At 45.8% G+C, this 25076-nt stretch overlaps 1 protein-coding gene across 1 annotated transcript; it reads right to left on the bottom strand.

Moving 5' to 3' along the window:
- Positions 1-3867: 3867 nt before the first annotated feature.
- LOC136957964 (dihydropyrimidine dehydrogenase [NADP(+)]-like) lies at positions 3868-25076 on the bottom strand. The gene is made up of 5 exons (XM_067252179.1): positions 25059-25076; positions 23736-23915; positions 7132-7281; positions 6796-6936; positions 3868-5504 (listed from the first exon to the last, which is right to left on the bottom strand). Exons 1-5 carry the CDS (start codon positions 25074-25076, stop codon positions 5334-5336), a joined length of 660 nt encoding a protein of 219 aa, XP_067108280.1. The 3' UTR covers positions 3868-5333.

The raw sequence follows: 25076 nt of genomic DNA on the forward strand, positions 1-25076 counted from the left end.
AGAGGTGCGTTTTCACAGCCGGTGGGGGCGAAACGGAACATCCGCCATCATTCAATAGCGGCCATTTAGTCTCTCAGGTAGCGCGGCACCCCTTCGCCATCAGTCACTCTGGCCCACGAGGCCTGAATGTCAGACACAGCGATCCCTCAGACGCTGCACTCTGTATCTCCGCCCTGGCAGGTAGACTCGGGCAGCGACCAGATATTGTATCGAACGGCGTGAGAGAAAGGAAAACAAAACGCTCAGAGCTAATGCTTTTGTTCATTACAGAACAGCTGATGAATGGATGGGCCGGATGCCGAAGTTTCAACCCGCTCAACTGGGATACGGAGAGACACACAAGCCATCACTCCGGCTGAAAAGTTGCGGCTATTTTCTTTTTTCCTCCTCCCCTTCTCTCTCTCTCCCTCTCTCTCCCTCTTTTCATGGCATTTCAGTCAGATTTGAAACGGTAAAAGGGTTTGTTGCTACGCAACCTGAGGCTCGTCGAATAAAAGGGGACGGTTGTATGTAACTTCGAAAGAACACGTAGCTACTCCTTCTTTCACTCGCGCTCCTCCTCGCTTTTTGCTGTCTTCCGTAGACAACAGAGCCAAGGATGTGGTGGAACCTTCGTAATCGTAGAGCTAGCTAGCTAGTCATCTCTCTTTGACTTGAGATTTCCAGGCCTTGTTCGCCCCCCAAAGCTAAACTCTGGACTTTATCAACCCCCAAGAACCTTGAGCCTTTGAGCAGATCCACACAATGAACTGCTCCAATCCGAGTTTCTTTTTTCTTTTTTTTTTGCCATGCTTGTTCAAGGTTAGTGGGCCATCACTGGAGAAGCAACAAAGATCACCATGACAACAATTTTCAGTGACTAGCTCCTCTTCAACGAAAGCTGACATTCCAAGTACAACTAGAGAGGGTACAATTTCTGGGGAAATTGTAGGGTGTGCTTGCTTGCGTGGGTTGCACAGGGGTCCGTTTATGAATGACATTTTTACAACTGATATTTCTGTATATTTTATATAAAAATGCATACTTATTATTTATAAAGATTACATAGATTTAAAAGCATTTTTTTTTTGCTGCTCATTTACAACTGAAAATACGTGTGAAGTGTAGAATTAAATAGATGTCTTCTCATTTCCCCTGCAAGAGGCTGCCTCATCGTTGAATCAAAACGAATAAATTTGTCAGACCGGTGTAAAAATTGACCTAATCTCTATGACTTAAACGTCATTTTAAGTTTTTCCCTTCTCGTGATATTTTCAGGCATTTAGCCTACTCATTGCATTCATTCATTAATAAAGAACCCCCTTTTAAGATTATTCTACGATGTTACCCGGCAGTAGAAGATGGAATCGCGATTCAAACAGTACCGTCTGTCTAACTGAAAATATGCCCCCCAAAACGTAAATAAGCTTGACATTAATTTAGTGGAAAATCGCTCATTCATAAAAAGCTCACTGGTAGCGATCATTGTCAGTAACAACGCAAAATGCGATATAGCCCTGTGTGGAAAAGCTGCCCCGGTAAATTGTACTACTACGGTACAGTACTAGACTACTGCTGTGTTCGTCTTGGTAGCGATTGCGTTGGTTAAATTGGATTTAACGTTCCGTTGTACGGTTTAGGCTGAAATTAATTATTTTCATGAACAGATTGACAACGTTTAGGCTGTGGCAATGAAGTTCAGGTTAGTAGTTAGATCGACTTTTGATTTAAGTAAGGGGAGTGCCGAACATGTTCTGTCGCCGTTTGACTTCCTAAACAGCTGTGTAGATGTTTTTGTAGTGTCTCGCGTAGGCTACAGCGTTGCAGTGAGCTACAGTACATAGTAAATAGTTATCACCCTGGCCTCTTTGCTTGTGGCGTTTCTGCAGCTGCCTTGCAGTAAAGCTATAGTTACCCTAGCTATCCCCCAAGTTAACAGATGCGAAACGAATGTTCTGCCAAAGGTAGTCACGCGTGTTTTCGTGACGTTAGTGACGTTAGTAACGTCAGTGACTGTGGCTAGCAAATTAGCCACCGTTAGCTTCACTTTTCGCCACAAAAACGTAACTTGAGCCTAAACCATGCAACGGAACGTAAATCCCAATAGAAGCAACTCAATCGCTACCAAGACGAACTTTTTGACACCGCCGTTGTGTATGTAGTCCAAATATTGACTGATCCTTAGGGGGGCGAAAATAAACAATAATAAATAATATATATGTGAGAGAACAAAGGTTGTGCCCTTGCCGAAGGCAAAGCACACCCAAATAGTGACTTTACCTGATACACTCCCATTTGATGTAATCTCCACATTAATGTTGACTATCAAAGAGTCTTTTCAGGCAATCTGCAAAAAGCTGATGATATGACATCCCTTTTCACTTGGGGAAGTGTGGCTGTAGAACACCATCCCATGAGTTTTTCACAGTGCAATGGTGCTTTTTCAGTTGATAGCCTATACGGTAGGCTACTTCAAATAAATACACATCTACATTAACCCTGGAATATCGCCGTCATTTTGGAATATTCAGGTAGGTTTGGTTTATTCCGGAGTGAGTGTATCCCTGGTCTACAGTCTGTTACAGATCTGCTCCTCTCTAATGAGCTTTGCACTGGATCTTGGCTTCATTCCCAATCCAGCATGCAGGATCAATACCACCGCCTGCATTAATGCGAAAACATACACTGGCTTTTCCCCGTCTTATGTTAAACCATGTTTCTGCCGCTCTGCGCTCTCATTTGTCGACGTGCCACGTTTGACCCCCAACTAAAATAACCACAAGAGTCATTTACATAACAGGCCGAGTGTTCCACCGCTCCCTCCTGGCTCCTGGGTCATTAATTCAAGTGCAGCGAGAGAAAGATCACGTCTTATATCTAATAGGTCGTTTTTCCTCCAAGGAATAATGGCCATCTATACATCACCTATTACCAAACACAGACAGGCAGTGACGCGCCGCCGTCCTGTGGCCTATCACTTAATAGACTCGCATTTTTGATCGGGATTTTGCGATGGCTGACCCTTGCTCTTCTCAGTTGACAGAAGTTTGACGTTTCGTCATAACTAGCGGGCTAATGTGACCGGTCCACAGTGTTACCGTTAACCAGTCTAGTGCGGCTACCGCTGACTGCTGTCAGTTTAGTGGAGATTAGCGCATTAGCTGGAAACTCACCGTTTGTCCTTGTATTCATGCTGAGAAAGGGGAGACCGGTCCAGGTCTCTCCTCCCACTCCCCCGCTGCCTGCCACTTACAGCAGCACTGACGATCGTTTACTCTGCCCTCCGGTTCGCGCCCCTGGCCCAAGATTGATGCCATGTTGATTTTTAATGATGTACCACCGAACGGAAGGCTAGGGAGGAACGGTGCTAGACAAGCCCGCATCCGCACAGCTATGCTAAATGTCACTCTAATTATCCTGCCTTTTCGCTGAATGCAAAAGTAAACATTTACACAAACCCTCGGTGCCCTTCGCCGTATCTTGCTCGCCGCGTTCCGGCGAGGCGGTTCGCGTACGACCGTGTCTGTGAACTTGTGTTACCTTGTGGGGTTGTTTAAAACATTCATCCACCAACTTACACAACTCAGTTCAAGCCAGACAATTGGTAAGCGGCGGCGATTGATAGCTAACTGGCTGATGTTAATACCATTTTTGTCTTTATGATAGCCTACATCCCCAAACATACTTTCTATTGCCGATGCACCAGTAGGCTACGTTATTTTGGATGAAAGTGTCTGCTAAATGAAGAAAATGTAGGCCTAGGCCTAAATGTAAAAGAAATAGGCTAAGCCTAGGCTATAGGAATTATATAGGTCTGTGTAACCTTTCAAACAGCAGAAATATGGACTCAAATGACCAAGATATGCCGGTACCAGCATGCCAAACAAGTTATGTTAGTGATTTAATTTTTATTAAAATATTGTCAACAAAATCTTTGGAAGAACAGATTTCAATGCATAGTTAGTTCACATTCAGTGTTCTTTGTTATTCCATTCTAAGGCACCAAGAAAAGCTTTTTTAACAAAACAATGACATAGAAAGAATATATTTGCCTAGCCCAATCGTACCTAAACAAACAATTACTTAGACTGACATTTGACATTTTGATTATACTAATTCCATGTCGTTTTTCTCTACTCGACATGACAGGTAACACATAGTTAGGTTGGCAGGTGTGTTGCCGAGGGACTGGCGCCCACGGTGTGCAATGCAGTGTATGTTTCACCGCAGCGGCAACAGCGGCCATTTTGTGCTGGGTGTGACATATAGTCTAAACATGGCCGAGGCCTTATTGAGATGAGTGCGGTCACGGCTGACCTTTCCAGTTCCCAGTGAATCACAGCTAGTCTTCATATCTAATGATCTGGAAAGAGTCACGCATGACCTTTCCGTTACAATACCCCCTCCCTCTGCTACAACAAGGATCCCCATTTTAACAATTACACAACCCAAATCAAGAAGAACGGTCAGAAGCCAGTTAACATAACCGACGTGTAATCAGCATCGATTTTGCAAAATTAACCGTGGCTTTGTGCACTTACACGTTCAATTCCAAAGTCTTCATTACTGAAAAAAACGAGCTTAGCTTACAGTAGCCCAATAACACATGATGAGACAACAATGCTTCTGGTCGCTTTTTTTGAGTGAGTGGGGAGGCGTGAGTGTGTGTGTGTGTTTGGACAATCAGGAGGGGAAATACTGAGTGTAGTCTGCTGAACGAACACCTATTCATCTCTCTTCATTACCAGCTCTTGTCCTTCTGATTATTTCTCAGACACATAATGTCTCTGTTTATTGCTGCGGGGCTGCCGCCCGGATTGTCATGGCAGCGCTGCTAGTTAGGAAATGTAGCCTTCGTCAGAATCACGGGCGGCTCTCGCCCTGCGCATACACATCCATTATTTCTTCTGCCTCCCCCCTTCACTCTCATTATCACGGCCTTGACAGAGAGAGAGGGAGGGAAAGAGGGGGGGTGGGGGGGGAGAAAGGGAGACAGGAAGGGGAAAACCTCTTCGAAAACACATTGCTCCACCATTGTTTAGGAATAATGCAACTATTTGCACGCAGTCGATTATTTCTGGATAATTGGCTTGGGAATATAAGGCAATTATTTCTCCAAACTAATTACTCTTTTTTTCATATATATAATAAAGGTAATTTTTCACACCACAATTATGAAGAGGACTCAATGCTGCTAAGTAGACGCGTGTGCATTTTCCCCCCAAAATCCAATCCATCTTTTTCGTTCTCTCTCTCTCTCTCTCTCTCTCTCTCTCTCTCTCTCTCTCTCTCTCTCTCTCTCTCTCTCTCTCTCTCTCTCTCTCTCTCTCTCTCTCTCGTCGTAGTCGTTCCCTTTAGCAGACGGGCATGACGGCTTGAGGCAGGCCTCTCTTGGGCACGTACGGCGTTGTCCTGGCAACCATGGTGATGCAATCGATGATGGGGCAGACGCTCAGACAAAGTGTGCAGCCGGTACAGCTGTCAGTCACTACAGGAAGATGGGTCTGGGGGTCAAACGTGATAGCCTGTGAACACAGCGAGGGTGGGGGGGGGGAGGGTCGGGGGGAGGGAGGGAGAGCAAGGGGGGCGAGAGAGCAGTGGGAAAGAAAACAGTAATACATACTATTAGAACAAAGTGTTTCAGTCCACCGTTGGCTTGGTTAGCGTGCTAAAACAGTGAGCTACACAAAAGCTCCCACTGTGCACATGTGTGTGTGTGTTTGCAGGATGCAAAGTGTTCCGTGACTTCAAACACGGCCAGCTGTACAGCCATCACAGAGTCAGGTTCACCTCGACACACACACACACGGGGTTCTGGAGCAACAGTGTACTGTATGTCTTACTGAAGATATGCTTTGAGCAATGTATAGGCTGCGCTTAACCGCTTGGGAATGAATACATACATAAAATTACACGGTATTGCATTTTGCCACCTATTCATCACATTGATAAATAATATACAAATGATGTTTATTGTCTAGGCGTTACCACATGACGAATATATATTTATGACAGTGCGAATGTTGTATTTTGTGCTGAATATCATAATGGTGGGTGGGTGAGGGGAGGGAGGGGACACAGTATATCAATCGATCTATCTCTCCTTTTTGTAATATTAGTGTTTTCCATATGGCCTAGGACCCCAAAAAAGCAGGCTACTTTGCATTGTGTGCGGGGGAGCGATTTGATTGTGACACATTATACTGATGAATGTTCCTCTTTATTAGAAACCATTAATAATATGTAATCCCCTTTCTCAGAGTCTCTCTCACACACAATGAGCATCACAGTGAACAATTACAGCTGGGGATAAAACAGGGGAGCCCTCCACTTCATCAGCGGCCCCGGTGATAGATGGCACCCAACATTTATTTACCGGGAGAGAAGGATAGATGAATACTTTAATAAAACTGTCACTGTGTCTCCTACTGTTGAGGTACTGCTGTGGGGAGGGGGGAGAGAAAGAGAGAGAGAGAGAGAGAGGGAGAAAAAGGGAGAGAGAGAGAAAGACAAGGAGAGAGAGACAGAAAGAGAGATGTTCTTTGAAAATAACAAGCTGGTTCCACCTTTTCCATGAAAGAGGAAGGACCAGATCGGTCCTTACACATACTTTGGTGTGACGACGACAGTGAAGCACAGAAGGGGTTGTTACAATGTGTGTGTGTTATGTTTGTTCTGCGGTTACCAGACACACAAAAAGGCGAGAGGCGCAGTGTGTGAGGTCTATGTCAACAGTTACATTCTGGGTATGCATGTGTGTACACGTAAGTCGGCACGTGTGTGTGTGTTAGCGTGTGTGTGTCGACAAGACGTTACCTGGTATCCAGAGTCGTTGCAGGTCATGTAGCACTTGCCACAGTTGATACACATGTCCTCGTCTATGAGAGCCAGCACCTGCTCTGTGTTGTTCAGTTCTCCATAGGCCCCGATGTGCTTTAGGGCTCTGGCGATTACATCCTGTTTACAACAGAAAACACCCACAAAAACATTCCGGTTGAGTCCTAAATCCTGCTCCTAAGACTCTTTAGTTAGGGGCAAGAAGTTGAGTTAAAGTGGGAGTTTTCAACACTGGTGTTTTCAGTTGCAGCAATGGGTATTTATAGCATGTTTTTGAGGAACATCCTGTATGAAAGCAGCACTGTTCACCCTCACCTTGACAGCAGGTATGGGTCTCTTGGGGGTGTATGTTCTGGTGGCGTTAGCCTCTATGGCTAACGCCTCACTGTGGCCCTTCATGGTCTTCTTGTAGTCTGCCAGGATCTTGTTCTTCTCCAGGAGGTAGGGGCCGAAACTGGGCAGAGTCTGGGCCACAGGAGAGGGTAGAGAGAAGAGGCTCAGACTATCACAGGTGGACCCTGAGGTTGTGAAATTATGTTTAAGCATAATGGAGCTTCAGACAAGCTAGGGGGACAACTGTGGAGAGAAGACATTTTTGTTTGTCTGCACCAGTGAATCAGACTGGGATTCCCTCATAAGCAAATTTGTTTTTGTTTCAGAACTTTGTACTTCAGGCAGATGATTCAGTTTTTTGTTTTGCTGGAAAAGAAGCACTGTCAACTGAAAGGATCTGATTTTAACTGTATTTAACCAGAATGCAGAAATACTTTTCTCTCATACCTACAGCCATTTAGAAATTGTGCTCTTTCTTTCTTTCTCTCTCCCTCTGTCTCTCTCTGTATCCAAGGCATCTTTACTTTAGATTATGTCTCATTACATCTGTCATATGGAGACAGGTGTTTGCTAGCCATAGTGGTTTTAGCTGTGCTCCCAGCTGATAAGTATGGAGTCACAGAGCTTTGTCTCCGGCAAGCTGGGCTCTGAGTCCAACTCATTAGTCCTTCAGAGGAGAACAAACATGCAAAGAGAGGGACAGAGCGAAAGAGAGAAGGGGAGGAGGGGGGAGCAAAAAAGAAAGAGACAGAGGGATGAGGGGAAGAGAGGAGGAGAGAGAGAGACCGACCTGCCTGACCGGATCGAATGTCTGACCGCATTAAAGCAAACACTGTTTGCTTTGGAGTAGCGGCCAGTGTTTTTCATCTTTGAACATTAATGAGATCCTTTCGGACAACATTGACTTTATTACTGTCTGAAGCAGCCATGTAAGAAGGTGCCTTCCGGTTGGGGTTTGTAAGCCCGGTGTGCTGTAATACAGTACAGAGACGCTGTGTACTAGGCAGGTGCACCGACGAGAAAAGGAGAAAAAAGGAAACAGAAAACTAAAAGTCGATAGACGAAAAAAGAAGAAAATAAAAAAGTACAATGAAACCACATTTGTTTCAGTTCCACCTCTCCCATCCTGAACTACATCTCTTTTCCCAGTTGTGCATCCAACGTGATATTGAAAAATTGTTTGGCTTCCAAAAGTTGGAATAAAAAGCTGATTGTGGTCACAGGGAGTGGTTTCATAGGCGATTATTGTGGTGGGGTTACCCTGTTTGAGTTTGCTGCAGGCCCTCTACTGTAAAATCATGCAATATATTTGCAAAAATATTCATTCGCCATCCAGGCTTAAGACATTGCCGTGTCAATGAACAGGAATTGCTTGCTCACTCAAAATGGATGCTCAGAGCTATTTCCTACTTGATGTTTTTTCGCAGTGCAGGTAGGAGAACCGTGGGCCTATGACAGAACATTACCTAAGCACTTAACGTCCTGTCTTGAAAATGGGAAATTTCTTCACGGTAGCATAACGGGAAAAACATCAGCCCATCCTCTAGTGGGTGAAAAATCTAGCATGGTTATTAGAGAATCGAAGTAATCTCTGCACTGTGCCCTGTGGTCTATAATTTCATTAAAATACAGATGCACAGGTAAAAAGCTACATTCTGCATCAAGAGCACATCCATTCTCTTTAGACCGGCTAACTATGTCACGACAAACGCACCTCACACAGAATGTTACTGCGACTCTTTGATATTCACACCGCAATTCACGAAAAGACCCCTTTTTGAACTAACATCAAATAGGCATGACTTTAATTATTGAATTTGTAAGATTTGCAAATGTATCAACGCTAATTGGAACTTTAAAGACATTGCCGTTTTGATCTACCTGGACCCACAAGCTCCAGCCACAATAAAACAAGTGTGATGAAAGAGCGGTTTGGGTTTTGATGAAGAGCCCTCCCAGTGGGTGTTTGGGTGGATGGGTGTGGGGGGGGGGGGGCAGGGGCATGGACCGGAGGCTAGGAGGAAGTTCAATGTGGTTCTCCTTCGGTTTAATCTGTGTGTGCCGTGGCAGAGGTACAGGTATGATGACCTGACACTCAAGGCTTGTCACGGTATCAGAGACAGTGTAGGGTCTTTGATCAGGGACAAGGGCAGTCTGGGGAAGAAAGAAAATAAAAAAGAAACAGGGAGTGGGATGGAGAACGAGGGAGAGGGTGAGAGACAGAGAGGGAGAGAGAGAGAGAGGGTGAGCGAGAGAGGGGAGAAGGTGATAGAGATGAGAAAGAGAACGAGAGTGAGCGAGAGAGGGGAGAGGGTGGGAGGGAAAGGTGCGGCATTCGAAAATGTATCTTTCCACTTGTGAATTGTATGTGTGTGATCCACTTCCTCGTCCTGCAGAGCAGAGGAAAGCTGTCTCTTTATGGGAGCCAGGGTGATCATATCCACTCTAATGGAACACATGCAAATGGCAAGTTAATATCTTCCACCTCCCGTCTATCCCCATCTCTCTTCCCTCCTCCCACCCCCTTCCCCCTCCCTGGCTCATACACCTCTCCACCATCTCTCTCTCCCATATGTTCTCCAACCCAATCCACCCCCCCTCAAACCCTCATCCCTCTCTTCCTCTGCTCTTAAACCCCTCCATCCTATCCCAGAAGGGGATAGGATGGAGGCACCCCCCCCCCCCCCACCTCTCTCTCCTCTTCTCCAGTCGGTGCATCATTACGGGGTGATTCTCAGAGCACCTCAGATTCAGTCCCCCCCCTTCCCACAGCTGGCTGGGGGGGGGGAAGGAGGGTGTGTGTGCGTGTGTGAGGAAGAGAGAGAAAGAGAGCAAGAAAGAGATGCATGTGTGTTTGTGTGTGCTTACATTCTTGCACCTAAGTAAGAGCGGGTGGGTTTAGTGTCCCTTCATGTGGGTGTGTGCGGGGTTATGTTTGTGTGTATGTGAGAGACTGTGTGTACGTGGAGAGGACTCCCAGCACAGGCCTATTGCTCTTCTCCTGGTGTGTTTAAGTGGAGAAGTGTCCCGTTTGTGGAGATTTCCCTCTCATTACCATATTCATGACAGTTTGGGGAGAGAAATTCCACATGCCACTGGCCTGAGCATACAGGGGAGACATTAAGCACAGGCTGGAAGGCAGTTTGTTTGGAGTGGGTGTGTTTGCGTGCGTGCAAAGCCAGCATCCGTGCGAGTGTTTGTGTGCGCAGCCAGCGTGTGCGCGCGCGCACGTGTGCAAGTGCCAGCATGTGCGTTTTTGTGTGCCACACACACACACATGCAAGACATGGGGCACTTCTCGCTGTTTTATGGAAATTTCCTCCTTACCAGTCAGAGAAGCTGAGCTCCCTACACACCATGCCACTGAGGCTCTGTGGAAATGCAATCACACGCCCCAGTCAGGGGCTTGCTAATTCATTTCAAACCACAAATCTCAAAATTGACCAAAGGAAATTGGGTAAGACCAAGCTGTTCGAAGTATCAACATTGATTCCCCCCACCTTTCAAATGCGTACAGCTGGAGCCATGCCCTCCCGCGACAACTCCCCCTGAAACACGGCAGACGAAACGAAGACGCCCGAAGGTTGTCCGCACAGCAAGCGGCATGAGAAGCGACGAGATAGAACGACTACATTCTCAGCTTCAAGCACACAGATAGTCCTATCCTTCATCGTGAACATTAGTGAGCACAAGTTGCACATGGTATGCACTGAACTTTATCAATCCAATTAGACTGATGCTCTCTCCATACCATTTGGAGCTATTCACCGTTAGCATAGCCTATACGGTAGGGGAGACCGGGGTAGGGGGTCACACTTTCTACTCTTGCCAGTATTTCTCAGCGCTATTAAATTACAGAAGACTAATTTCAGTATTGGTCCAAAGCTTAAGGTCTTGGGTTTGAATTAATATAATTTTGTATTGGCATAATATGTTTTAACTAGAGAGGGTACAATTTCTGGGGAAATTGTAGGGTGTGCTTGCTTGCGTCGGTTGCACAGGGGTCCGTTTTTGAATGACATTTTTACAACTGATATTTCTGTATATTTTATATAAAAATGCATACTTATTATTTATAAAGATTACATAGATTTAAAAGCATTTTTTTTGCTGCTCATTTACAATTGAAAATACGAGTGAAGTGTAGAATGAAATATATGTTTTCTCATTTCCCCTGCAAGAGGCAGCCTCATCCTTGAATCAAAACAAATAAATTTGGCAGACCGGTGTAAAAATGGACCTAATCTCTATGACTTAAACGTCATTTTAAGTTTTTCCCTTCTCGTGATATTTTCAGGCATGTAGCCTACTCATTGCATTCATTCATTAATAAAGAACCCCCTTTAAAGATTATTCTACGACGTTACCCGGCAGTAGAAGATGGAATCGCGATTCAGACAGTCCCAACTGCTAACTGAAAATATGCCCCCCAAAACGTAAATAAGCTTGACATTTATTTAGTGGAAAATCGCTCATTCATAAAAAGCTCACTGGTAGCGATCATTGTCAGTAACAACACAAAATGCGATATAGCCCTGTGTGGAGAAGCTGCCCCGGTAAATTGTACTACTACGGTACAGTACTAGTAGACTACTGCTGTGTTCGTCTTGGTAGCGATTGCGTTGGTTGAATTGGATTTAACGTTCCGTTGTACGGTTTAGGCTGAAATTGATTATTTTCATGAACAGATTGACAAAGTTTAGGCTGTGGCAATGAAGTTCAGGTTAGTAGTCAGATAGTTTCCCTACTGAAAGACTTTTGAGTAAGGGGAGTGCCGAACATGTTCTGTCGCCGTTTGACTTAAACAGCTGAGGAGTTTTTGTTAGCTACTCACACTAGTGTCTCGGGTAGGCTACAGCGTTGCAGTGAGCTACACTGGTTTGAAACCACAGGTAATGGTAATTTCACCAACAAATCGTTTACTAATGTCAGAATAAATCATACAACGAAAATGTATATGTGAGGAATGTTTATTTTAACGATTGAAAACAGATACATCATAGACCACTGTAGTATGTGTTGCCCGGGCAACACAGGCTAATGTCATGATGCTAATACTTCAGTGAAATAGTAGACTACTGTTTCCGAAAGTAGATGTACTTCCTTAATAATATCAGCTTATATTGTACATTACACATCACAATTGTGTGTCATATCACAAAGTAAAATGAGTAAATAGTTATCACCCTGGCCTCTTTTCTTGTGGCGTTTCTGCAGCTGCCTTGCAGTAAAGCTATAGTTAGCCTAGCTATCCCCCAAGTTAACAGATGCGAAACGAATGTTCTGCCAAAGGTAGTCACGCGTGTTTTCGTGACGTTAGTGACGCAGTGACGTTAGTAACGTCAGTGACTGTGGCTAGCAAATTAGCCACCGTTAGCTTCACTTTTCGCCACAAAAACGTAACTTCAGCCTAAACCATGCAACGGAACGTAAATTCCAATAGAAGCAACTCAATCGCTACCAAGACGAAACTTTTGACACCTACGTTGTCTATGTAGGCCAAATATTGACTGAGTTTTAGGGGGGCAAAAATAATAATAACTAGAGAGGATACAATTTCTGGGGAAATTGTAGGGTGTGCTTGCTTGCGTCGGTTGCACAGGGGTCTGTATATTTTATATAAAAATGCATCGGGCCTACTTATTATTTATAAAGATTACATAGATTTAAAAGCATCTTTTTTTTGCTGCTCATTTACAACTCAAAATATGAGTGAAGTGTAGAATGAAATATGATGTCTTCTCATTTCCCCTGCAAGAGGCAGCTGACAGGCTGAATCAAAACGAATACATTTGGCAGACCGGTGTACAAATGGACCTAATCTCTATGACTTAAACGTCCTTTTAAGTTGTCCCTTCTCGTGATATTTTCAGGCATTTAGACTACTCATATTGCATTCATTCATTAATAAAGAACCCCCTTTTAAGATTATTCTACGACTTTACCGGCAGAAGATAGAATCGCGATTCAAACAGTACCATCTGCTAACTGAAAATATGCCCCCAAAAACGTAAATAAGCTTGACATTTATTTAGTGGAAAATAGCTCATTCATAAAAAGCTCACTGGTAGCGATCATTGTCAGTAACAACGCAAAATGCGATATAAGGGGAGTGCCGAACATGTTCTGTCGCCGTTTGACTTCCTACAGCTGTGTAGATGTTTTTGTAGTGTCTCGCGTAGGCTACAGCGTTGCAGTGATACACTGGATTGAAACCACAGGTAATGATAATTTCACCCACAAATCGTTTACTTGTAATCTAATGTCAGAATAAATCATATAACGAAAATGTATATGTGAGGAATGTTTATTTTAACAATTGAAAACAGATACATCATAGACCACTGTAGTATGTGTTGCCCGGGCAACACAGGCTAATGTCATGATGCTAATACTTCAGTGAAATAGTAGACTACCGTTTCCGAAAGTAGATGTACTTCCTTAATAATATCAGCTTATATTGTACATTACACATCACAATTGTGTGTCATATCACAAAGTAAAATGAGTAAATAGTTATCACCCTGGCCTCTTTTCTTGTGGCGTTTCTGCAGCTGCCTTGCAGTAAAGCTATAGTTAGCCTAGCTATCCCCCAAGTTAACAGATGCGAAACGAATGTTCTGCCAAAGGTAGTCACGCGTGTTTTCGTGACATTATTGCAGACCGGTGTAAAAATGGACCTAATCTCTATGATTTAAACGTCATTTTAAGTTTTTCTCTTTTCATGATATTTTCAGGCATTTAGCCTACTCATATTGCATTCATTCATGAATAAACAACCCCTTTGAAGATTACTCTACGACGTTACCCGGCAGTAGAAGATGGAATCGCGATTCAAACGGTACCATCTGCTAACTGAAAATATGCCCCCCAAAACGTAAATAAGCTTGACATTTATTTAGTGGAAAATCGCTCATTCATAAAAAGCTCACTGGTAGCGATCATTGTCAGTAAAAACGCAAAATGCGATATAGCCCTGTGTGGAGAAGCTGCCCCGGTAAATTGTACTACTACGGTACAGTACTAGACTACTGCTGTGTTCGTCTTGGTAGCGATTGCGTTGGTTGAATTGGATTTAACGTTCAGTTGTAGGTTTAGGCTGAAATTAATTATTTTCATGAACAGATTGACAACGTTTAGGCTGTGGCAATGAAGTTCAGGTTAGTAGTTAGATAGACTTTTGATTTAAGTAAGGGGAGTACCGAACATTTTCTGTCGCCGTTTGACTTCCTAAACAGCTGTGTACTGTAGCTAGATGTTTTTGTAGTGTGTCTCGCGTAAGCTACAGCGTTGCAGTGAGCTACACTGGTTTGAAACCACAGGTAATGGTAATTTCACCAACAAATCGTTTTCTAATGTCAGAATAAATCCTACAACGAAAATGTATATGTGAGGAATGTTTATTTTAACGATTGAAAACAGATAACGCTACATCATAGACCACTGTAGTATGTGTTTTGCCCGGGAAACACAGGCTAATGTCATGATGCTAATACTTCAGTGAAATAGTAGACTACTGTTTCCGAAAGTAGATGTACTTCCTTAATAATATCAGCTTATATTGTACATTACACATCACAATTGTGTGTCATATCACAAAGTAAAATGAGTAAATAGTTATCACCCTGGCCTCTTTTCTTGTGGCGTTTCTGCAGCTGCCTTGCAGTAAAGCTATAGTTAGCCTAGCTATCCCCCAAGTTAACAGATGCTAAACGAATGTTCTGGCAAAGGTAGTCACGCGTGTTTTCGTGACGTTAGTGACGCAGTGACGTTAGTAACGTCAGTGACTGTGGCTAGCAAATTAGCCACCGTTAGCTTCACTTTTCGCCACAAAAACTTAACTTACGCTTAAACCATGCAACGGAACGTAAATTCCAATAGAAGCAACTCAATCGCTACCAAGACGAAACTTTTGACACCTACGTTGTCTATGTAGGCCAAATATTGACTGAGTTTTAGGGGGGCAAAAATAAAAAAAAAATAAAATAATATATATGTGAGAGAACAAAGGTTGTGCTCTCGCCGAAGGCTTGAGCACACCCAATAATAATATATATGTGAGAGAACAAAGGTTGTGCCCTTGCCGAAGGCAAAGCACACCCAATAAATCCTACAACGAAAATGTATTTGTGAGGAATGTTTATTTTAAAGATTGAAAACAGATGCATCATAGACCACTGTAGTATGTGTTGCCCAGGCAACAGAGGCTAATGTCATGATGCTAATGCTTCAGTGAAATAGTAGACTACCGTTTCCGAAAGTAGATGTGGGCCTACTTTCTTAATAATATCAGCTAATATTGTACATTACATTTCATAATAGTGTTTCACATCACGAAGTAAAATGAGTAAATAGTTATCACCCTGGCCTCTTTGCTTGTGGCGGTCCTGCAGCTGCCTTGCAGTAAAGCTATAGTTAGCCTAGCTATCCCCCAAGTTAACAGATGTGAAACGAATGTTCTGCTACAGGTAGTCACGCGTGTTTTCGTGACGTTAGTGACGTAGTGACGTTAGTAACGTCAGTGACTGTGGCTAGCAAATTAGCCACCGTTAGCTTCACTTTTCACCACAAAAACGCAATTTCTACTTAAACCATGCAACTGAACGTAAATAAAAATACAACCAACGCAATTGCTACCAAGACGAACCTTTTGACACCGCCGTTGTGTATGTAGTCCAAATATTGACTGATCCTTAGGGGGGAGAAAATAAATAATAATAATAAATAAATAAATATATATGTGAGAGAACAAAGGTTGTGCTCTCGCCGAAGGCTTGAGCACACCCAATAAGCCATGAAATACAACATGGATAAGCCCCCATAGGGTTACAACCAACCCCATGATTCCCTTACACCAAGATTGTTAGCTCTCTATCTAAACTGACAATATGAATGATCTCATACAAAGAGGTCACACATTTGATGAGAAACATTTTACACAGCATTCCCTAGTTTGACTGTAATAAGCTCGGTGACAACCAACTCGTGTAACAACCAACCCCGGTCCCCCCTACTTGTCTATGAATGCATACACTTTGCACTTCCAGTGAATTCGAGGACCTGCAAATACTGTATTACAATGACGAGGGTGTGAGTACTGTTGCAGCTAGGCGTCTAGAGCATCCACATTCTAGAATATCCTTGAAACAGTAGCCTACCCTCCGCAAACGGTTGAAAATGAGCTTCAAACCGTGTTGATGTTCACAATCGCTGCCCGCAATTTTCCAATCGATAGACAACGGGCTCGAGTCTCAAACACGGTTAATATTTAATGCTCTGTCCGTGTCTCTCTCCTCGTCTCTCTGGGGGCGTCCACGCCAGGCATGGTCTATATTTTGCTGTCAATCAGCCAAGACTTAGAAAACCTGATTGTTTTTTTCTCTCCCGGTGACAGGCTCGGCTGGCGGAGACACAGTGTGTCACGGCGCACCTGTAGCTCAGCCTCTCCGAAGGTCACTGCGAATCCTTCGCCTCCCGTTCCCTCTGTCCCACACACCTGCTCGACAAACACCCCGTTCCGCAACGAGACACGAGTAAACCGGCGTGCAGATGGTCGGTAGGCAACACGTTGGAAGTTTTATGGGAGGGCTGCTGGAGGGAAAACAGGTGTGTGCGACTTGTTCTGGGTTTCGTGTACACATTCGTACCAGATAAATGCTGTTGTTTCTAATTAAATCCCCTACTTCTCATTTCCCCCACATCATATGGACAGGATAACGCCGATCTCTGCAAATATCACCGGAGCATATTGTGTGGATTGACGGGATGGCTCGTGTTCCAGCTCATGAGGGATGCATGTTCTGTCCTCGCCTCCAGTCGTCAGACAACATATGAGGGAATATTCTAGAAATAAGGTTGTCTGTCAATCATTCAGTAGGGTCAAAACTGTTTGCATCTGAATGATGCAAATGATGGGGATTACAGTAAGGCAGTTTGACGTATAGAGCGATCTGTTAGTCTATTCCCCCTCATTTATCCATCCATCCGTTCATCCATTCATCCATTGATCCATCCATCCATTGATCCATCCATCCATTCATTCACTCAACCATCTGTTAAAGGCTTTTCAGATGGTCTCAAATCTGGAGAATAATATTTTGAAGCAGTCCAATTTTCCAAATGAGTCATCAAGACACACTCATCTCCTGACTCTTCTCCTTACTCTGTCTCAGCTCCTCCCTCTCCCTCTCCCTCTCCCTCTCCCTCTCTCTCTCTCTCTCTCTCTCTCTCTCTCTCTCTCTCTCTCTCTCTCCGTCGCTCTGTTTATGATAAGAACATTAGGACCTTATTGCTCTCTCAAAAGCACATTGCCATTAAGAGAGAGAGGGAGACATCAGGTTATGAGTCTCTACCCCGAGATAGAAAAGAAAACAGACATCAACAACCTCCGGAGCATGATAATGCTGTGATTTATCCTCGCTAAAGCGCCGCAGTTGGCCCGTAATTAAACATGAAAACCTAAATTTATCTATGTGTGCTCAGCCCCTCGTTAATTTAAAACTGGGACGGCACCAGACAGGTTCTAATCCAGCCCGCACTGCTCCTCTTCCGCCCCCGCCTCCTCCACCTCTTGTTGTTGTATTTTCCTCCTCCTCCCCCCTCCCCCCCCCCCCCCCATTACTGAGCATTAAAATGTATATTAGCCTCCAAGGCCCATCACCATAAACCACAGAGCAGGGGAGGGAGGGCTGTGTGTGCGCGTGCGCGCGCATTTCTAAGTGTTGAGGGACAGAGAGAGGGAGAAAGACAGAGAGAGAAAAGAGAGGGAGAGGGAGAGAAGAGAGGGAGAGAGAGAGAAGAGAAGGAGAGAGAAGAGAGGGAGAGAGAAACACAGAAATCGAGAGCGGGGCGGCGCGTGCGTTTTTCCCCGCGCGTGCGCACGGATATCTGTGAGAGTTCGCGTGCGAGTTCGAGCGCGTGCTTGGAGTCCCACAGACATATGGGACATAAAGGGAAGGCGCAGACTCACGGAAGCACAAAGGAAGGAGAGAGAGAGAGAGATACACTCATTTAGCCTCATTGCAGATTGGGTTGAAGGCCCATTACGACAAAGCTGTCTGGGCCCTACATCCTCCCTGTACTCTACGTGATGGCTGCCTTGTTGCTGAGAGGGTTGCTGTGAGGTGGGGAGACATGTCTGTCCTAATGAGGAAGAGCGAGGTGGTGCCTCCTACCCACAATGCCGAGCGAGTCTTTAGGAATCACAATGCGTCCTCTAATTGGAGGAGGTTGTTGTTTTCTCTTCCACCACCCCCCCCTCCCTCTGTTTACCACACACACATGCACGCGCGCACACATACACACACAAACACACACAGACACACACACACACAGGCACGCACAAACACACACACACACACACAAAGAAACTTGTCATGAGCTTGATTTGTTTATCACTTGTTACATTTGCTCTCTTTAACTGTGAATCACTGTAGCCGCAGCAGCTAATATCACCCCAATGTCTGCCAGCTTAGGAGAGGCAGGGAGGCGAGACTGCTGTTTGCTGACTGATTTAGCTTGTTCCCAACACCTCACAGGACTCTCCCAGCACTTAAACACCTTGCTGTCTGGGTTGGGGACTGACTGACTAGCTGGCTAGCCAGCTGACTGGCTTGTTGGCTGATTAGGGTGGTGGGGGTCTGGGTGGTTGGCTGATTAGGGTGGTGAGGGCCTGTCTGGTTGGCTGACTGGAAGGCCGTAGGGCCAGCTAGATGGGTGGGCAGGTGAGTGGAAGTGGCTTTTCGATGTGTCTTCCCATAAATCCAAACTGGCAATTAAAAACTCAGCACTAATGACTGACCGAGTGCTCTCTGCCTCTTTCAATTCATCATTATTCAAGCTAACCCAGGCTGATTAGACCTTGAGACCCCCTGTGCTTCCACCTGAAAGGAACGTTATGTTTCTCTGCGTCCATTAAATCGCGGTCCTGGTAGATGTTCCCTGAAACCAAATCCAAATGATGAAAGGCAACGCAAAAAAGAAAAAGAAATCTTTCACAGAAAACACAGACAGACACACACACGAACATGTATAGTATGTTTCAACGGCCATGAGAGTATCTCATGAAATAAAGAGAGGGAGTGAGAGAGAAAGAGAGAGGGAGAGAGAGAGAGGGAGAGCGAGAGAGGGGGAGAGAGAGAGGGAGAGCGAGAGAGGGGGAGCGAGAGAGAGAGAGAGAGAGAGAGAGAGAGGGAGGGAGGGAGAGAGAGAGATGGAGGGAGAGAGAGAGGGAGAGAGAGATAGGGAGAGAGAGAGAGAGATGGAGGGAGAGAGAGAGAGATAGGGAGGGAGGGAGGGGGAGGAAGCATGAAGCAGACAACCATGCAGGCTAGAAGGATGAATGTGCGTGTCTTTACTGTGGACTGACTAATGGTCTGGAAGAGCGACCAGCACGGTTCTGACTCCTGCTTCACTTCTAATAATGTTCACCAGCCGGTCCTGCCAACTAAAAAAACCCTCCTGTTAATGCCTGGAGGAGCATCATGCTGTATGGCACACGTTAAATGGAGTTTCTGCTGGTATTCTGAACAAGATATCTCCAATGTTGTGGGGGGGAAACAGAGAGAGAGAGACTAGTTGAGCGCTTATCAAAGCCGTGGGAACATTCTGGCTCCCGATTCCGTGTGACTTGACATGACATAACAGCACTGGACAAACAACCCTCTACAAAGCATGTTTTTGTCCAATCTGTGAGCCCTCTGCCACACACACTTACTCACACTCACACACACTTACTCACACACACACGCACACACAGCCAGATCGTTGGCAGGACCCCTACAGAGCAGGGCAGCTTGTCCTGGCTGAAGGCTTCATTACCACTGCAGGCCACAGGCGGCACATACACTGCTAGTTAAGAACCCCACACTCCCTTGTTCTGTCCCCCACCCCTCCCCCCTACCACCCCCACCAACCCCCCACTTCCTTCCGTTCTCCTCACCGCCCCGGCAACATTCCGCCGTGCTTGCGGGGTGCCAGCCCTCCCACCCTGTCTCCCTTTTCGGAGCCTGGCGAAGCAGGGAGGAGGTGGAGGAACACAGACACACAGCTAGCCACACAGCGGGACACAAGCCCAAAGCACACCTGGGGTTCGGCCCCCTCCCTCCCGCCCACCCCACCCACGCTAACCCCTGCTGTAGACGCGGCCACACGCAGAGCCTGTGGGGTTTTCAATAACACACACTGCCAGGTAGCGAGTCAGTCACCAACACAGAGCCCAGTCATGGCTCAGTCACGCTCTGCTACTGTACAGCTCCTGACGTGTGGGCATTACGGTAAACGGGTGGGAATCTGGGTCGTGACATTCGCAGGGAGGCACGTTTCGGCTTGTCACCTGCATGGGTACTTGAAGCGCGCCTGCAAAAACATTAGCTGTTTGTAGACCCCCCCCCCAAAAAAAAACAAAAAACAAACAACAAAACAGGCAGTACACCGAGAATACTGACGTTTCAATTTTTGGGGCGAAATGGGGTTAGGTTTGACGTATCCAGTTATTACTCTTTCAGCCACACTGCCTAGATGAGTATTGATTCTGACTGAGGGCTTTGTGAAAAAGGGCTAGGCATCCTGTTGGGACTGGAAGCGCGGTGATATTCTCCTCTCTCCGGGACCAGAAACCGAGCGAGTCTTCCCCGGGGATGTTCCAAGCGGTGCGACCGAAGTCGAGCGTTGGATCTCTCTTTTCCTGTATTAAGCGGAGAGAGAGGGGAGGGCGACGGCGTCTTTAGTCGAACGCCCCGGCCTCCTTAATCATCTGTCGCGCTGGAGAATCGCACTGACAGCGACTTCTCTCTTTTACCCTCTCCCTTTTATGAGCCCTGTCTCTTTTTCCTCTCGCTAACCACCACCCTCCTTCCCTTCTTCACTTGTTGTTTCTCTTTACCTTTCTCCTAAATGTCCCCCGAGTCTGCCACAGTCGCATGCACATAGACTCCCTGTCTCTACCAATCTCCCTCCACCTGTGTTTTTTTTCATCCCCCCCCCCACTTTCCCTTTCTCTCTCTGGCCTTAAAGTCTTTAAATCTGAAACACGAACTGTCTCTGACTTGTGCACAGACACACACGCACGCACCAAAGCACACACGCACACACTACCTGCACGGCTTGTCTTAGTGCAGCTTGACTTGTACTGTGAGTAATGCGATCCTGTCCCCCATGTGTGTGTGTGTGTGTGTGTGTGTGTCTGTGCCAGAGCCTAGGGGGCACAGCTGCCCTACACTCTGCAGGTGACCTGTCACTCTCTATCTCCACTGTCTAACAGGACACAGATAGCATTCAACCGACGCTTAAAACGATACCTAGTACTATCCCCATTCCATTCCAACAACTTACGCTGAAAGATATATCTGATTAGAAACGGACTGGAAAACTCAGACTTATGCCTGACAGTGTTGTCGTTTGAATCCAAGGCTTGTGTTCTATACCATGAAGAGAGCTAAAAGCTAACAAGAGATTCCAGTGTTCACCTTTAAAGAGACTGAGACTAGGACCTCAGGGCCTTACAGCTATAGGTCATCAAGACGAGCTAACTTCTCCACAACAAACACTCAATGGGGCTCTGCTGAGAGTAGAGAGAGAGAGAGAGAGAGAGAGAGAGAGAGAGAGAGAGAGAGAGAGAGAGAGAGAGAGAGAGGGGGGAGATAGAGTGAGAAAAGAAAGAAAGATGGAAACGAGATGGAGGAGAGAGGAAGAAAAGGATAAGAGGTAAAAAGAGAGAGGGACAAGAGATGCGGATTAGAAAGAAGGAAAAAGAGAGAGGCTGAGAGAGAAAGAGAGAGAGACAGAGGACAGTTCATTCGGTCTAGACCTCTCAGTGACCTGATATGTGACTGACTTTTTCCTCTCTGTGTGTCAACATGCACTCCGTCAGTGTAGCCAACACCCTGTAGCCTGGAGACACTGGCCTCTCCTCTTTTCTACTCTTCTCTCCTCCCTTTTCTTTCACTCTCCTGCCTTCTCCTCTCCTCTCTCTCCTCTCCCCCTCTCCTCTCAACTCAATGACACCATACAGAGAATCAGCTCCAATGCAACTTTCCCTCCCTCCCTCCCTCCCTCCCTCCCTCCCTCCCTCCCTCCCTCCCTCCCTCCCTCCCTCCCTCCCTCCCTCCCTCCCTCCCTCCCTCCCTCCCTCCCCTCCCCTCAAGCCTCCCCTCCCCTCAAGCCTCCCCTATCTCCTGCCCTCCTCCCATCTCCTCCGCCCAGCTTAGTGGGGAAGCTGCTGTTATTGTTGCAGTCATGCAGACAATTTCCTCAACAATGTAAGCTGGGGTAGAGGAGCAGATGAGGGCATTACTTCTCCTTATCACTCCTCTGATATTGCTCTCTGCCACCTACTCATTTATTTCTGTTTCATTTCTTTTTCCTCCTCCTCCACCTCCTGCTCTTTTTCTTCACTCGTTTGGTATTAACATTTAAAATGGCGCCTGGTAATTCGCGGCGAAGTCCCGTTGTCACAACAGTGGGATATCTGGTGTGTGTGTTTGCGTGCGTGTGAGTGTGTGTGTGTGTTTGGGAATCACATGTTCAAAGTTCCAGTCTTCTTTGGGTGCTTGTCCCAGAAGACGATCAGATATCAACCTCTCATTTGGAATGCTGAATAGAGTTTGCAGAAGTTGTTCGGTGCGTGTGTGCAGTCATTTACGTCTGGTACACGACATGTTACATTTTCCCCATGTATACATAAGAGAAGATATTGGTGAATTCCGGCATGTGGGCCCCCCAAAAAAAAAAACACAATGAAAGGAAATGTTTTGACAACTGTGGGTCCTTTGTCAAATTTGATTTGAGATTCGTCCATTGTGCAGAGCGTGAGTCACTGTGAGCCATTGGATTAAGACAGCGCTCGAGTGAAATCACTTTCTGAGCGTGATTGATGTTCTATTTCAAAGTCAAGTAACAACAAACAGCTCTATCCTCCCGTCAGTCCTCAGGTTCCGGGCGGATACTGAACGGGAAAACAGTAGGCAGGGCTATTCATCATGCTCGCGCTTGGCCTTTCGCATTAGCGACACAAAAGAGAAGGGCTCCTCCTCGCTGTGGCGGGATGATTGTGGGAATCTCCGAGAGAAACCTTCTTTCTGGAATTTTCTATTAGAAACAGAAGGCTGGGTTGGTCCGAGCTTGTGTTTCCTCAGATAGTGAGGCGCGAGGGGAATTACAACCGACGAGCTGTTGAACGAGGCAGACTGTATTGAACAGAAGTGCCCTCGTTGACTGACAATATCGTCATTACCGTGTCGGAACCCAACAAGGCTGTGATGTGTGCTGAATTCAGTCAGTGAGATTATGGACATGTCCAGCTCAGATGATGATGTCCGCTTGGTTAGTGATGGACCCAACGCACTGCTTAATAATTAAAACCAGATTGACTGAAGGCAGGTTGGAGTGTGACGGTAATTCAATATTGCATAGTTCATAGATAACTATTTGAGCATCTTGTGTTCTATATATTCAATATTTAAAAACAATAATAATTTGACATTAAGAACAATCGAATACGTCAGATGCTGGAGGTAAAGTGCTTCCTAGTGAACATGGAGTGTGACAACAACGCTATTGGCTGATGGGGCTGTCAGTCACTCACTCACCTTGCCCTGCAATTCCTTCAGTCGGGGGATGGGCTTGCCCTTCTGGTGCCTGAGGGTGGGTGGTGATTGGCCATCCCAATCCTGCAGCTCCTCGATGCTCTTCAGGTAGAGCAGAGCCTTCAACCCCAGGCAGTAGTCCTCGATCACGGTGAAGTCCTGGTTCTGGACCGCACTGCACACCTGCCACACACACACACACAAGTTTGTTTTTATATCCTAGTGGGGCCTGACCATTCACTCCCATTCAAAATGAACCCTTGATGTAATTCTAACCCAACACTAACATTAACCCTAACATTAACCCTTAACCCGTTAAAGAGTAGTGTCACACATATGTGGTCGTTCGAATGCGGGTCCCACAGCGTAACGTCGCATATATATGATTCGAAAATTCAAATTTTATATATTTTCCGATAGACAAAAACTATGCGACAAACGCTTTAGTATGGCTTCAAAATTTACTAATGAAAAGGCTAACAAGTAACACTAGCATGGTAGTAGCATTGCTATGAGTATTATGCTAAGTAAGCTAGCCCGGAAGCTAACTAAAGCTAGCTAAATACCCGCTCGGAAAAATAACTTAAGCTGTGGGCACCGTTCGGAAATATTTAGAACTCACTCATCTAAAGGTTAATGTAATTCTAGCCCAAACATAAATTCTAACCCTAACCCACCCAACACTCCTGAAAAAAGCATTTGAGTTATGGGTCCCAGCACAAACAGCCCCACAAGGTCAAGTTTTTCAGGTTTCTATATTTGTGAATACATTTGTTCCCCACAAGGTCGATAAAAACAAGACCGGACACACACACAAACACACATGCAGAGAGAAGAGAGAGAGAGAGAGACACACAGAAATCATGAAATTGACTGAAAGTGGCAAACGAGTCACGAGAACCCCGAGCGGCCAGACGGAGCACACCTTTCCTCCCTTCCTGCGTTCACAAGTGTTTTACACTAGGGCAGGTTTGTCAAGAGAGAGCGGTGCACTACCCCCTCCCAATCCCCCCCTCCCCAATCCCCCCTCCCCCGGTGTAACTACCATCCACATGGCTGATCCTCTCCCCAGAGGCACTATCAGATCAGCCGTACTCTCCGGAAACCTTGTCTCCCTGTGTCTGTCTCCTCCACTTCACACGCACGCACGCAAGCACACACACACACCGGCGGTGAGTCTCAACGCGGAGAGAGATAAGACCTGCTTATCTCCGGACGGTATCTCTCTCAGCTGACATCTCCCGTGCGCTTAAAGGCAAGAAAATGCCTATCGGGGGATTAAAGGCAGAGCAACAGTTAACCGTCAGAGTGTAGTGCAACATTCACCTGGTAGATGGAGGCCAT

The sequence above is a fragment of the Osmerus mordax genome, chromosome 15 (assembly GCF_038355195.1).
Source record: "Osmerus mordax isolate fOsmMor3 chromosome 15, fOsmMor3.pri, whole genome shotgun sequence".
In the NCBI taxonomy this organism is placed as follows: domain Eukaryota; kingdom Metazoa; phylum Chordata; class Actinopteri; order Osmeriformes; family Osmeridae; genus Osmerus; species Osmerus mordax.

Coding starts and splice junctions, on each gene's coding strand:
- LOC136957964 (XM_067252179.1), bottom strand. Junction 6,937..7,131: donor GACCCATACCTGCTGTCAAG/GTGAGGGTGAAC, acceptor TGTTGTAAACAG/GATGTAATCGCCAGAGCCCT. Junction 5,505..6,795: donor GCAACGACTCTGGATACCAG/GTAACGTCTTGT, acceptor CTGTGTTCACAG/GCTATCACGTTTGACCCCCA.